The 14,043-nt window shown below is 33.6% G+C and overlaps 1 protein-coding gene and 1 pseudogene across 1 annotated transcript; both read left to right on the forward strand.

Moving 5' to 3' along the window:
• The first annotated feature begins 8,894 nt into the window (after positions 1 to 8,894).
• On the forward strand, positions 8,895 to 12,607 carry LOC122599361 ((3S,6E)-nerolidol synthase 1-like). Its single transcript, XM_043775009.1, has 7 exons — positions 8,895 to 9,290; positions 9,622 to 9,895; positions 10,162 to 10,519; positions 11,291 to 11,509; positions 11,590 to 11,728; positions 11,817 to 12,065; positions 12,244 to 12,607. The coding sequence occupies exons 1-7, from the start codon at positions 9,039 to 9,041 to the stop codon at positions 12,514 to 12,516; spliced, it is 1,764 nt and encodes a 587-aa protein (XP_043630944.1). The 5' UTR covers positions 8,895 to 9,038; the 3' UTR covers positions 12,517 to 12,607.
• Positions 12,608 to 12,704: 97 nt separating this feature from the next.
• LOC122592301 lies at positions 12,705 to 13,765 on the forward strand (annotated as a pseudogene).
• The last annotated feature ends 278 nt before the right edge of the window (positions 13,766 to 14,043 follow it).

A 14,043-nucleotide genomic window follows, 5' to 3' on the forward strand; every position in this document is an offset into this window, starting at 1 on the left:
CAAAGTGATCTAAAATTCTAAATCTAAATTTCTTATGTCCCTCTAAATTTCCTAATATGAAATTACGAAATTTTAATCTTTCTTGAGCTTGTTTGGATTGTTGGATCTCCTTTTCACTATAATATTGAATTCAAAGGTAAATTTTCTAAACCCTAACTCCTTTTTTTTAATATTATTTAATTGCTATTATTGTTTACTAGGGCTTAAATATATGTAATATTATTAGTTATACTTGTTTAATTGTTTTGTTAGGAATCATGGAAAAATACCTCAAAAGGAAAGAACCATCATCAAATGATGGTATTGGTGTGAAATTTTCATATAAAAATATGACTAATAATAATGAACCACCGCCAATCTCTACACCTAAAATGCCTAAACTAGTTGATTTAGATAATCTTCCATGGGATCCCGTTGATATGATACGTATTTTGGATTATCATCCTAATCAAAGAGATGAAATAAGAAGAAAATATTGGATCAATGGACCTTGTCAACCACGTGGTCATAAATTTCCAATAAGAAAGTTAGGGAATAAGGGAAGACGTTTTTGTGTGGAATGGTTTGGGAAGTATGGTAATTGGTTAGAGTATAGAGTAAAAGCGGACAAAGCGTTTTGCTTGTGTAACATTACTTATGTGGTGATTATGTGGGGAACCAAAGTGGGGGTGATTCATTTACAATAAAAGGATTTAATTGTTGGAACAAAACCAAGAGTCTTGTTAAGCATGTTGGTGAAATCAATAGTCATCACAATAGAGCTCTTAAAAGTTGTGAGGATCTGGTAAATCCAAAGCAAAATATTGAAATGGCTTTTCATAAACAAGATGATGTCGTGAGGCGTGCAAATCGAATTCGCTTAAATGCTACAGTTTCTGCTTGTAGATTTTGTTTGAAATGTGCATTACCTTTTCGTGGTCATGATGAGAGGGAAACATCTCTTTTCAAAGGAAACTTTTTGGAAACAATGGATTTAATTTTAAGTCAAAATGAGGAACTTCGTAATTTGCCAAAAGCCGTTGGGAATAATCAATATAAGGCTCCATCAATCCAAAAAGATATTGCCACTTGCTTTGAACTTGAAATACTTGAATCCAATTTTCAAATCTCGCACGGGGTAGAGACAATTGTAACTCAAATCTAGGGGTGTTCGTGGTCTGGTTTTGACTAAATCTCAAACCAAACCAGGATTTGCTGTTTCAACATATTTTAAACCAAACCAGACCAATTGTGTTGTCTAACCGGACAAAACTAAACCATGTAAGCCGGTCCGGTTTGACCGGTTCAACGGTTTCGTGATCATTTTTTCTTTTCATTTTTATCTCAAAATATTTTTATGCATATATTCCGTATATAGATTTTTTCTTTCTTTTATTACACAAATAGATATCACGAACACTATGATCTTAACATTATTAATAAAAGCACTAATTAAGTTATAATTATATTGTGTTTTATACTAACAAAATATGAAATAATAAAGGGGATGAAGGACTCGAGGCTTATAACTTTAATCTTTGAGTGAAAAAACAATGGAGTAATGAAGATAGAAAAAATAAAAGGATAAATGAAAAATAGGAAAGAATGAAAATAAAAGTAGATTTATATGATATAAATAAATGTTTAATAGAATATCTTATACGTGTTTACCAAAAAATCTTTTACAATATATCTGAACTAAAATATCTGGTAATATATTGCACATACTACTAAAATATATAAATGTTAAATAGAATATCTTTGGTAAAAGTTGATGAATATTATATATATATAAATATACATATATCTTTTGGTCCGGTCCGGTTTTTGACGGTTTACGTTTTGCTCAAACCGTAACTGGACCAAGGAACCCGGTTTTTTAAAACTTAAAACGCCAGACCAGACTTTAACAACTTAAACCGACCAAACCAATCCAAGTACCCCGGTTTGGTCCGGTTTTCACGGTTTGACGGTTTGATGAACACCCCTACTCAAATCGTTAAAACACAATTGTTAGTAAATTCTAGTATATATAGGCTGTAGAAATGGGTTGGGCTTCCATCTTGTTCATGGGCTTCGACTTCCTTCACACGAACTAGATGCCTCTTGCTGACGTCATCACGAGGTGATGATGACATCATCACGACCTTGATGATGCCTTCTTTTCATCATAATCAGCCCTTGGAATTGTATTACGACGAACAATAAAAGGTGCTCAAAAATTGCACATACAGTACCATTTAAGAATTTGCATGAGAAAAAAAAGGATTCTCTATCTTTGTATGAAATATGAAAATATCTCTTTCTCAATGGTCCTCCCATAGAAGTCAATGTTACATACTTACATCACACAACCACAAAGGCCACCATCATTATTATAAGTCAAACCAAGATCTCAAATTTCATGAAAAAAAGGGTGCATGATGTGGATCGATGCTCAAAATATGGTAGTAATGACGTGAAAAAGTGTTTCACTAAATCGTGAGAAGATGTTAAAATCCGATAGTTCTGGAACTAATTAGAAGCCCAAATTCATCTTTGCTTCTGAAAGATCGGTGTGCAATATTTGTTATTCAGTCTGCACATAAGTCTTCAAGGTTATTCATATTTTTGTCATTTATCTAGCAAATAGTATTTAAGAGGTGTTTAGATTTGCATTTTCTAACTGATTATTTCATTATTAGGACTTGATAGCTCCGTACTTGAAGCAGAAGCAGAATACGAAGTTACCTTCGTACAGGTGATAAGTATATATACCTATAACGGAGCTCGACCTCCGTTCAACATGATAGCCCCGGAGCTCTAAAGGTAACGACTACCTAGCTCCAAGAAGATCGGATAAAGATCTTTCCCACGATTATTAAGTAACAAGATTACCACAAATCTCCTCAAAAAGGAAACAAGATATTCACAAAGGAGGAAGAGATTTACCCTAATTCTCTTTATCCTTCTCTCCAAGTTATTTACCATCTATATAAATAGAGGAGGAAGCCTCACGACACATCATCATACGCATGATACGAATATAAACTAAAACCCTCACACCTAGTTTATTCGACCTCCGAATAAACTCTAAACAAAACCCTTAAACCCTAAGTCGAACGAATCGACTTAGACACAACAAAATCATCCGGTGTAAAGCGGTCTTCGACCCTCTGACCGTAAGAGAATCGCCGATAAACACCAACAACCCAACTCACACCTCCGGTTGAGCCATAGTGTGATTATTTGATCAAACAATACCAAAACCAAAATATCATAGACTAAAACTTAAGTTACCTATATAACAAAACTTAAGTTACCTATTTACTATGGGCTACAACCAAAACAAACTTTTATTCTTGATTATATCATTTTGCTGTAAGTTCATTGAATAACCATATTTTACAACCACCGAAAAATATTCCAGCCAGAATTTTTAACATTTCAAAAAATACCATCTTATGCAGTTCTTTTGATCACAACTAACCATTTGATTATGATCTTTATATACTATATAGTCATTTTGAAAACATACATTAGAACACACCTCCTTCAAATCTTGAAACACTACCTTTGAAATATGTATCTTAGAAGTTAAGTACATTTGATACTTAAATATCGGGTTTTGACAAATCATCTTATGAAATGGAATACGTTAATTAAGCCTAAATTAATGGAGTAGTTATCAAGAAAATATATGCCCTGCAACTCCCTCACCACACACCCACAAATTCGACAAAAACACTCACTTTTTGGCAAGTATTCCATTATACGCTCATATTAGAGTGACCAGAAAAGTCAAAGTACCATACAGGAAGTGTTAATGTATACTCTCCGTATGGTAGGTGTTTAAACACCCAACATACAGGAAATATCAATGTATTACCGTACGGTGAGTGTTTGAGTATTTATATCGATTTGAGGTGTTTTTATAGCAAGAACTTAAATGAATCCACTTACACGGAATTTAAGACCACCTACCAAAGTAATTGAGTATTAATACTAGCATACTTGTATAGGTGGCGTAATAAATACTTGTCTTGGGGCCTTTAATAAAATCATATATTAGTTAACTAGTTTTTAGACATGTCTGATGGACGGGTGGTTTCAAAACACGTCTTAACTTGTTATAAACAGAAACTTGTATAAAATTGTTTTTAATATTATAGAAAATATATAAATATAATAGAATATAAGATATTATTTAATAATATAAATATTAAAAAAAAAGTAATAGTTAAAAGAAAAATAAATAGAATATAAGAAATTATTTAATAATGTAAAAGCTAAAAAAAAAAAAGTAAAAAAAGAAAAAGAAAAATGTTAATAAAAAGGAGAGAGATCCAGGAAACAAAAGGACCCTAATAGCTCTAAATGCTTTTTCAAAATCCTCTCTTAGTGAGTTGCAAAAAACAAACATAAACGCTCCCGTTCTAGAAACGCTTTCTAACTTTTAGACTTTACAAGGTTTAGATAAAAAAAATTACGAAAAAAACAACAAATGCTACCTTCTTGAAACACTTTCTAAATATTAAGCTTTCTAAGGTTTGGATAAAATGCCTGAACATTGTCATTAATGTCGCATCATACTAGAGGAATTTCCAAAGAATTGTATTTGCGAAATAGCACTAAGTGGTGACTTAAGAACTAATGCGGATTCATTGGATAGAGATTTTATTAATGCATTTATCCGAACGACTATGGTCTATCACGCATTAGAGTGGTCAGGCTGAAGATGACCTCATAGGTAGAGTGGTGATGATGAGAACCACCAATAATAAGGTGTTTAGGTTTAATATTTACCCATACAATGTCATTATGAATGGGATAGTTAAGGAAGGGAAAACTGTTAGCTTGATAAATATATTAGGGTCAATGCTTGTCTTTAGGCTGATTGCTTCAAGCCGGAGAAGACAGACATTGTTCGTCCTCAATCTATCCACAAGGAAGATGAGGATGTTGGAATAAACATGATTTGATTCTGGTGATAAAATATCACAGATCATCCTGTGGAACCTGTTAGAGCATCAAACATGATTGCTATTAATTCCGGGTTCCCAAAACAAGATGATTGAGTAATAATGGGATGGGAAATTTGGATGGAACGTGATGCACGAATTTCCTAGAGGATAGGCACACAAAATTAAGTGAGGGACTAGTCTCTTATCAATTTTAACTTAGGGTTAATGTCTCTATTTATAATGAGAGTATTTACACATTCAACTCCTTTGGTGTTTAATGTGTGCACTGTTAGTTTTCTTAGTTATAATCACCTAATGGGAAACCCTATAGTATGTCTTTAAGAGTAAATACGTCAATTATGTATTTACTAGACATTAGGATTTCAGTTATCGTCAATTACCATATCAGGAATGATTAATGATCAGTGACGGTCACACCAACGTGGTTCCAATAGAGGAGGATTCCGATCCCTATACCCCATATTTTACCCAGCCTTTCATAAGGTCGCCGGTTAAGCTTAAATTCTTTCACGAATCTCGATGACCCCAACGTTTCTATGGATTTTGTGGAGAGAAATGAGGAAAAGGTCATGTATGATTGTTTCGGTTCCTTGGGAATATCTACTTGGGAAAACATGGTGCCCATGTTAACTCAACAAGAGTTTAGAAGCCCGAATGCCATGATCTTTTGTCCACGGGGGTTTAGAGGATCAACATTTTTTGTATTGATAAGGAATGATCCTCCGGTATACTCCTTGAAGACGAATTTGGAACTTCGAAACCCATTGATGGATCTTCGGGTGACACACTTGATTGGGAATTCAGGTTATCTCGTAAAGATGCGTTGGATTCATAATGAGGATGACTCGGTCTATCAGGGGAGTGTCTTTGTTTTGTCTGATCGATGACTGAAGGAGTTGCGGTTGCGTGAGTGTAGTTCAAGTGAGTTGTTTGATAATCTTCATGTTTGTTATCGTCTTTCGAATTGCTTTCTTGGTGATGTTTGCTTATGTGTAAACCTGTCCGTGACCACGTCTAGAAATAGCCAGTTTGGTTCCATCACATATAGATACTTCATGGGACAACTTCATGGGTGGTGGACGATCAAAACCAAATGTGATTGCATCACATGCAAGTTCGACATTTACCACCAAGATTTTGCTCATTAGTTTTGATATGTTGGGCTTACATGTAATGCAATGACATTTGGTTGTTAACGGTCCACCACCCATAAATTTTTGTCCCCATGAAGAAATTATATGTAATGGAACCCAACCGGATCATATCTCTAGATGTGGTCATGGATAGGTATACTTACTCGCAAATAACACCTAGAAAGTAATTCGATAGGCGGTAATAGATGGGCGGATCGTCAAACAAACCACTTGGAACTACACTCACATATCGTAACTCGTTCGGTCATCGTTCAGACAAAACAAAGACACTCCCATGATGGATAGATAGACCGGGTCATCCTGGTTGTGAATCCAACGCATCTTTTCGAGATAACCTTTATTCCTAAATCAAGCGTGTCACCCGGAGATCCATCAACGGGAAGATGACCTTCATTAATTTCCAATCAAGCGTGTCACCTTGGTGGTCCAAGTAGCTAGCTTGCAAGGTGACCTCCAACAACTTCAACATTTAAGAAGCTAGTGAAACATGAATTGTGGTGGTCCAGACCGAAGAGCTCCTCCAGAAATAAGCAACAAAAGACACAAAGTATAGTGACGCTAGGCATCCAAGTAACCGATTAGATCATATGGTCCATATATAGGTGAGCTGAATTTCTAGCCTACACAAGCCTTGAACTTGATGTTACACACTTTGAAGGTATGAATATCTCTGTTATGTTACTTTTGCTAACGTATCTTGTGCTGTGTGTTTTATTATGAACTACTTTCGGTTTATATCTCTTAACGTATTTACTTATATGCAGGCTAAATCTAACACTTACGGTATGATGCGTAAATTGTTGTTTTATGTATGATGCTTTCCAAACTTAAAAAATGTAAACTTATTTAACTATTTTCGGCTTGAAGCCGAATTAAACATATCTATCATTTAACTCTTGTACACACTTGACACTACACTTGTATTCTCTCTTAAAAATATCATAGAATAAAAAATCCATGAGAAACATGTGGATATAATTATTTAGATACCGCTTGGACCACACGGCGCTATCCGGCCATATGGGACATGCCTAAATTTAAATGGAACCATTAACGTTGTACAATTAAGATATTTATTGTTATATGAATTACAATTTTATCAATAAAAAATAGATATTCTTATTTCGAACCTTTTTAATATCTTTAAGATTGTAACTACTGAGATTTGAATTTAACATTTGCTTCAAAGTGTTAGCTATTAAGTCATGTCCGAGGTGGCCGGTTAAAATATTTTTAAAAACTACTTTATATTTAAGCTTCAATTGAAAAGCTCTCCCCAATTATAATGCCCTTGTTTCTAACATTTTACATAGAATGTTTTGCCGTTTTGGTATTGAGTTTGGATTTATGTTTTATATTGCATTGTATAATAGCAGGTTACCTCACGATAGTATGGCATGATAGTAGCGGATTCGAGATGTGAGAGGTGAGTGACAACCGGTGGTGGCGGTAATGATGACAGTGAGATAAGGGTACTATTGTAAAATTTTTAAAGAATGAGAGTATTATAGTATTTTAGGTGATATTATAGAAAATGGGTAATACATGTATTATAGGGAACGAGCATGGTACTCGTGCGTTGCGGTGGATATCATGGACAGCGGTGTCCGTGGTGTTGGTGATGATGGACGACGACGGTCAAGCTTTGAAGGTTTTAGGAAGATTTTTAGTAAGACTTAATAATTAATCATTTTCCTTTTGGTATATAGAAAGAGATAATATATTGTGTCTGTGTTGTTTTGGCAGAGAAAGAATGAGCAAATGTGGATATTTGTGTTTTGTTTTAAGGGGAAAGGTAAGTTGGTAATTTTTTATGTTTCAAAAATTCTAAACTTTCAACACCACCTATATAATTTTTATAAAAGAGTATAGATAAGAAGTTGATACTGTAATATGTAAAAGCATTTTGAACACTTAAAAGTTTTAATTTTAAGACATGTCAAAGATAAAAACCTCAAAAGCGCTTTAATATGATGTAATTCAGATATACAATTTTCAATGAATACGACTGATTTTCTGAAGCTTTCACCACGACAAATTTTAAGCCTAATTAATTATTTACTTTCATCAAATTAAGACACTTAAACAAAAATAACGTGAACAAAACTAATTGATGATCCATTAGTAAATTTTAAGGCAGATTTGATTTTTGCAATTTTTGACTTTTGGGTAATCTAGAAATAGGATTAAGATTGCTGTCTTTAATTTGAAAAAGCGAAATCGATATGTATTCAATTTCTAGAAATTTTATATGTTAAAAAAAACACTTTTACTTGATTCTTATGATAAACTAGAATTATGACCCGCGCGTTGCGACGAGGTAACAAACCTTCAAGAAAAGATATCGATGAAGAAGGTGATATTTAAAAGAAATGTGTAAGTAAAATGTTGCACATATTAAGAAGTCAAAAACCAGATATAATATAGATCAGTGCATTATTATTAGACTACATGAAAATTAAGTTGTCATACTACATAATGCATTGTGTATTATTATAGAAGAAAATAAATCGGGCTTAGCAGTTCAGAGTGATAAGAAGAGTTAATTGGATTTTTATCAAATGCAAAATGAGAATCATAAAGGGAAAATCAGAAAGGATAAAGTAAGAAAATTCAGGAAGGATTGAAAATGAACGGAAATATTAAAAAGGAAAAGATAAGAAAATTCAAGAAGACTTAAAAAAAAAACGTGACAATTTACCTAATATATCATATGTCTCTCTATAAATAGTAGTATCAAATGCTTCAAAAATGATACATTTTATGAACAGTAACTTTACCCCACAAAGCGAAGTTACTATTACTATTTTAAATATATAAATGATACATTATGCCCCTCGCGACCAACCACAATTCCCTCCTATAAAACCAGGCTTCGATCAATTAACCTTTTGGCTATCACACCTCGCTCTCTCTCGTTCCAACTTACACAAACATTATAATGGCCATCCTATCAATACTGTCGTCGTACCAAAGTCGTTTGCCAACAATATTGGTCATATCTGCTCATAAAGATATCCAATACCAACCCATTAACACTAAATATACTCAAGTTTCTACCACTAGTGATCTTAGAAACAGCACACGGAAAATTACTAGTACTACTTCAGACCAGCTGATTAAACACGACTCCTCTAATAAACCTTACGAGTCCTTCTTCTGCAACCACATCAACTATATTAATATTGCAGAGGTAATTATATATCGTTTCTTTTAGTTTCTACATCAAGATATATCGATCTTCATAGCTAATTGCGCGATACAAATAGTTAATGGTAAATGCATGGGTCGATCGCTATATAGAATTTGTAGGCCAAACTACGATATCCTATAGGATAAAAAGTACATATTCCAACAACATATGTAGCGTATTTATCATAGAGATGAAAAAACTATGCAACAAAACGCACTCTAAATCGATCTTAGTTTTACTAATATCAATTCAACTTTAATTAAAGGATTATTTTATGACCTAAAAGTTCCACTCTATTCTAATTCGATCTTTCCTTAAATTGTACACGCAGGAAAAACAGGATGCAAAACATGAAAGGTTGGTGAAACAAGTGAGGAGATTGATGGCCAAATTAGTTAATGATGACGACACCTTTGAGGATTTGATTTTGGTTGATGCTCTCCAAAGACTTGCAATTGATTACCACTTTGAGGATATCATCAACATAATATTGATAAAACGTTACCGGCAATTTAATAACACAGAAATTTTTGTACATCACAATCTGTATGAAGTCTCTCTTACTTTTCGGATGTTACGACAGAATGGTTTTCATGTGTCTGCAGGTTTGAACCTTCGTTTTCACTATGTATTTTTAAAAAAAAATCTATTCACTAAAATGATACAGTAAAATCTCTTCTCTGGTAATTATATATAAATAATCAGATGCATGATAAGGTTCATGTAAAAACTAATTATATATGAACATACAGTTCATGTGTGAACGAATATATTCACATATACAATTCACATGTGAATAAAGTACTTATAGTTTAAAAATTCTCATATTTATTTTAATTCAAATGGTTTTCACATGAATCTTTTCCATCAGATCCATTTATGAAATTCAAAGGAAATGATGGTAACTTTGAGGACAAATGGAATAAGGACATTGTTGGATTAATGGCATTACATGAAGCTTCACATTTACGAATAAAAGGTGAAATGATACTCGATGAAGCTGAACGTTATAGCTACCGGCTTTTGAATGACTTGATGAATTATGTTGATGCTGACCAAGCTGAAATGATCAGAAATACACTTGAGAATCCATATCATAAAACCATGCCATTGTTTGATATAAAGAAATGTATCAAGTATTTTGATGGCACAATCTTGCAAGAATTAGCAGAACTGAATTTCAGTATGATGCAGAGTATACGGCAAAAGGAATTAGACCAGATCTCAAGGTACTAATTGCTAGATACAAATAACACTAATAGATACACACGTATTTTATTTTATTTTTCTCTATCACTATCATCTCTTTTTATTTGATTATTCAATGTACGTGATTGAAACACTACATAAATATCTTTCTCTATTTCATTGTATGCAACATATACTCCATTACGATGGCACCACAAAATGCATCAATTGGGCCCCACGAATAAATGGACACAACAAACTTTAGCCACGTATGGCCAAGGTTGACCTTGAGTTTTTTATGTCCAAGACGAAATGAAAAAAGTTGTCGGACGAAACAAAAAATGTAAGTCCCTACTTAATTTTCTAAAACACCTTTCAAAACAGAAAAAATAATTTTGTGAAATATAATAGAGTTAATTTCATATTTACCCATATTAAACCACATAAATATGAAATATACCTCAGTCAAATTAGAAAAAAAATAAGTCCCTACTTAATTTTTTTTGTATTCAAAAAAATAATTTCAACCGCACCACCACCCATACTTTTCAGGTGTAATCACACCTAGTCTTCGGGCCGTCTTGATCAAACAGACCATTTTTTCTGTATAATTTAATTATTGCCATTAATAATAAGCTCTTAATATAAAGAATATATATCTGGATTTGCCTAATACAGTCACTACATATACAGAACTAGTACTACACACTTTTTAGATTTCATATAAAACAAATATGAACATCTCAGACATGTGCAAAATGCAACCTAAAGTAGGAGCCTATTTCAGTTACATCAAACATCAATTTTTGTAGGTGGTGGAAGGACCTGGGTCTTGGTCAAGAGTTAACTCGTGCGAGGGACCAACCTTTAAAGTGGTACCTTTGGTCTATGGCTGCCCTAACTGATCCTACCCTTTCACAGCAGAGGATTCTTCTCACGAAAACGATCTCACTCATATATATCATGGATGACATTTTTGATGTTTATGGCACTATTGAAGAACTAACTATATTCACAGAAGCCATCAACAGGTAATTGATTATTACAGGACCCAAAAGTATATATTGTCGACCCTCATGATTACAACTTAATGTTAATTATATACATGTAGATGGGACATCAAAGCTAATGAACAACTTCCCTACTACATGAAGTCAACTTTCAAGGCTGTTTTCGACATTACAAATGAAATCGCAAACAAAGTTCACGAGCAACATGGGTTTAATCCCATTAGCTTCTTGCAGAACTCGGTATATATGCTGATCATAATCTTTCCCTTTTTAAAAGATTAATTCAAATAACTTGAACTATGAAACGAACACATATATAATGTTGCAGTGGGCGACACTATGCAATGCATTCCTAGTGGAAGCAAAATGGTTTGCTTCAGGGCACATTCTAAACGCAAAAGAATACTTGGAAAATGGGATTGTTACTTCCGGAGTAGAAGTTGTGCTCGTTCACTGCTTTTTCCTGCTTGGTGATGGTAAAACCCGGGAACAAGCAGGCCTTATTAACGACAACCGTGACATTATATCATCAGTCGCAACAATCCTGCGGCTGTGGGATGATTTGGGAAGTGCACAAGTAAGAACTTAAGTCCCCCTAGTCCTTAATCTTGCTATAAACACAACCTTGTGTGCTAATTAATGATGTAAATTTAATTTGTTTTTTTTTTAATTTCAAGTTAGTATACGTATATAGATGAATTAACGGATTTGTAGACAATATTTTAAGTGTATATCTATGTTCTTGTGACTAACAGGATGAGAGTCAAGATGGAAATGATGGATCATATATCATGTATATTCAGAATGAACATGAAGGTTGTTCCGTCGACGTTGCACGTGAGCATGTCATGAACTTGATTTCGGATACATGGAAACGTCTTAACAAAGAGTGTCTTTCTTCCAATCCATTTTCAGCCACTTTTATAACGGCGGCCAATAATATAGCAAGAATGGTGCCTTTGATGTATAGTTATGGTGACAATGGCTCACTTCCTCTACTTGATGATAATATCAAGTTTATGCTATAGGATAGTAGTGATTCGGGTTGTCCTGTAAATTCATTTTCCTATAGGATTGACATTTAGTTTGTGATCAGAAATACAAACATATATTTCACCATCTATACTTCCCCCCGTACGTTACTAACTACATCCGCCCCTGTTTATACTAGCTTATCTCAACCCCACTGAAACCCAGTACAAATGATTACGAGGTATGATGACTAACCCGGCCCATGTAGTTTACGACTTCAACTTTAATGGTTAGAAGTTAAATATAGCAAAATAAGTAAGACAAAAAGTTTCAAACTATAAATTACTTGTATCTTTTTTGTATTTTCTCATTATGTTTGTTTCATGTACAACAATGGGAAGAAAGTGACAACAATCCAAGTCCAGCTACAACAATTCCAATGCCTAATTAAGCAAATTCATTTGCACAAGAAGCAAACTGCGAAATCCATATATTTAGTGGCATCTGTTTTGAATGACATTTTCGTTATTACTTTTTACCTGAAACAACCAACCTAACCAAGCAAGAATATGTACATGCCATGTTACAAGAAACATCAAACTTCATTGACAAAATCTACAAGCTTGGGGCTCGACGCATCGCCATTTTTCCAATAGGTCCTATAGGGTGTATTCCCGGCAGAGTTCTCATAAAAAAAGCACCTATTAACCGATGCTCTGGAATAATAAACAACATGTGTAAATTAAATATTACAATGTTGGCTTGAAACGTTTGATAAACAGTATACCAAGAAAGTACCCCGGTGCAATTGGCATTTATGGAGAAGTGTATACCAATGTACAAAAGTTGCGTGCTAACCCAAAACTTTACGGTATTAATTCTTTCATATACTGTCTTATTTTGCATACCAAAAATTCAATAATGATAAGTAGATCGATGTGGAATATGTATTGCTTTGGGTTAATCAACAAACATATCGTCCATTTTCAAACAAAGAAACACTAAATTTACAACAAAGATTGACTAGGTTAATTTATATGTTCCTGCTCTTTGAAATTGGACTAGGTTTTTCCAATGTAAGTGAAGCATGCTGTGGGGGTGGACCTCTAAATGGAATGTTGCAATGTGGTTCACCAAATTACAAGTTGTGTAAGAATCCTAATGAGTACTTTTACTGGGATTTTTTTCATCCCCTCTGAACGTACTTATCGACTATTTGCCAAAATGTTATGGGCTGGAGGCAAAAAAGAAATATCGCCCATTAATCTAAAGATTTTGGCCCATATTACCATACCATTCTTTTGAGCCCATTGTATCTATATATATATATTTATTTATTTATGAGCCTCATGTATTTTCTATATAGATTTAAAACCCGTGTGAATACGTGTGCCATCTCACAAACGAAAACAAGACACTATCCTTTTACAAGAATTATTTTTTATTATCATATTATGTGATAAGTCGATTGCTTTCGTAGCAAAAGATTTTTGAAATAAGACAATAATGCTTAGACAGTTCATTTGAAATTTATACTTTTGGGACTGATTTTTGGGTGTTGACCGGAAGGACCAAATTTCATT

The sequence above is a fragment of the Erigeron canadensis genome, chromosome 1, assembly GCF_010389155.1.
Source record: "Erigeron canadensis isolate Cc75 chromosome 1, C_canadensis_v1, whole genome shotgun sequence".
NCBI lineage: Eukaryota > Viridiplantae > Streptophyta > Magnoliopsida > Asterales > Asteraceae > Erigeron > Erigeron canadensis.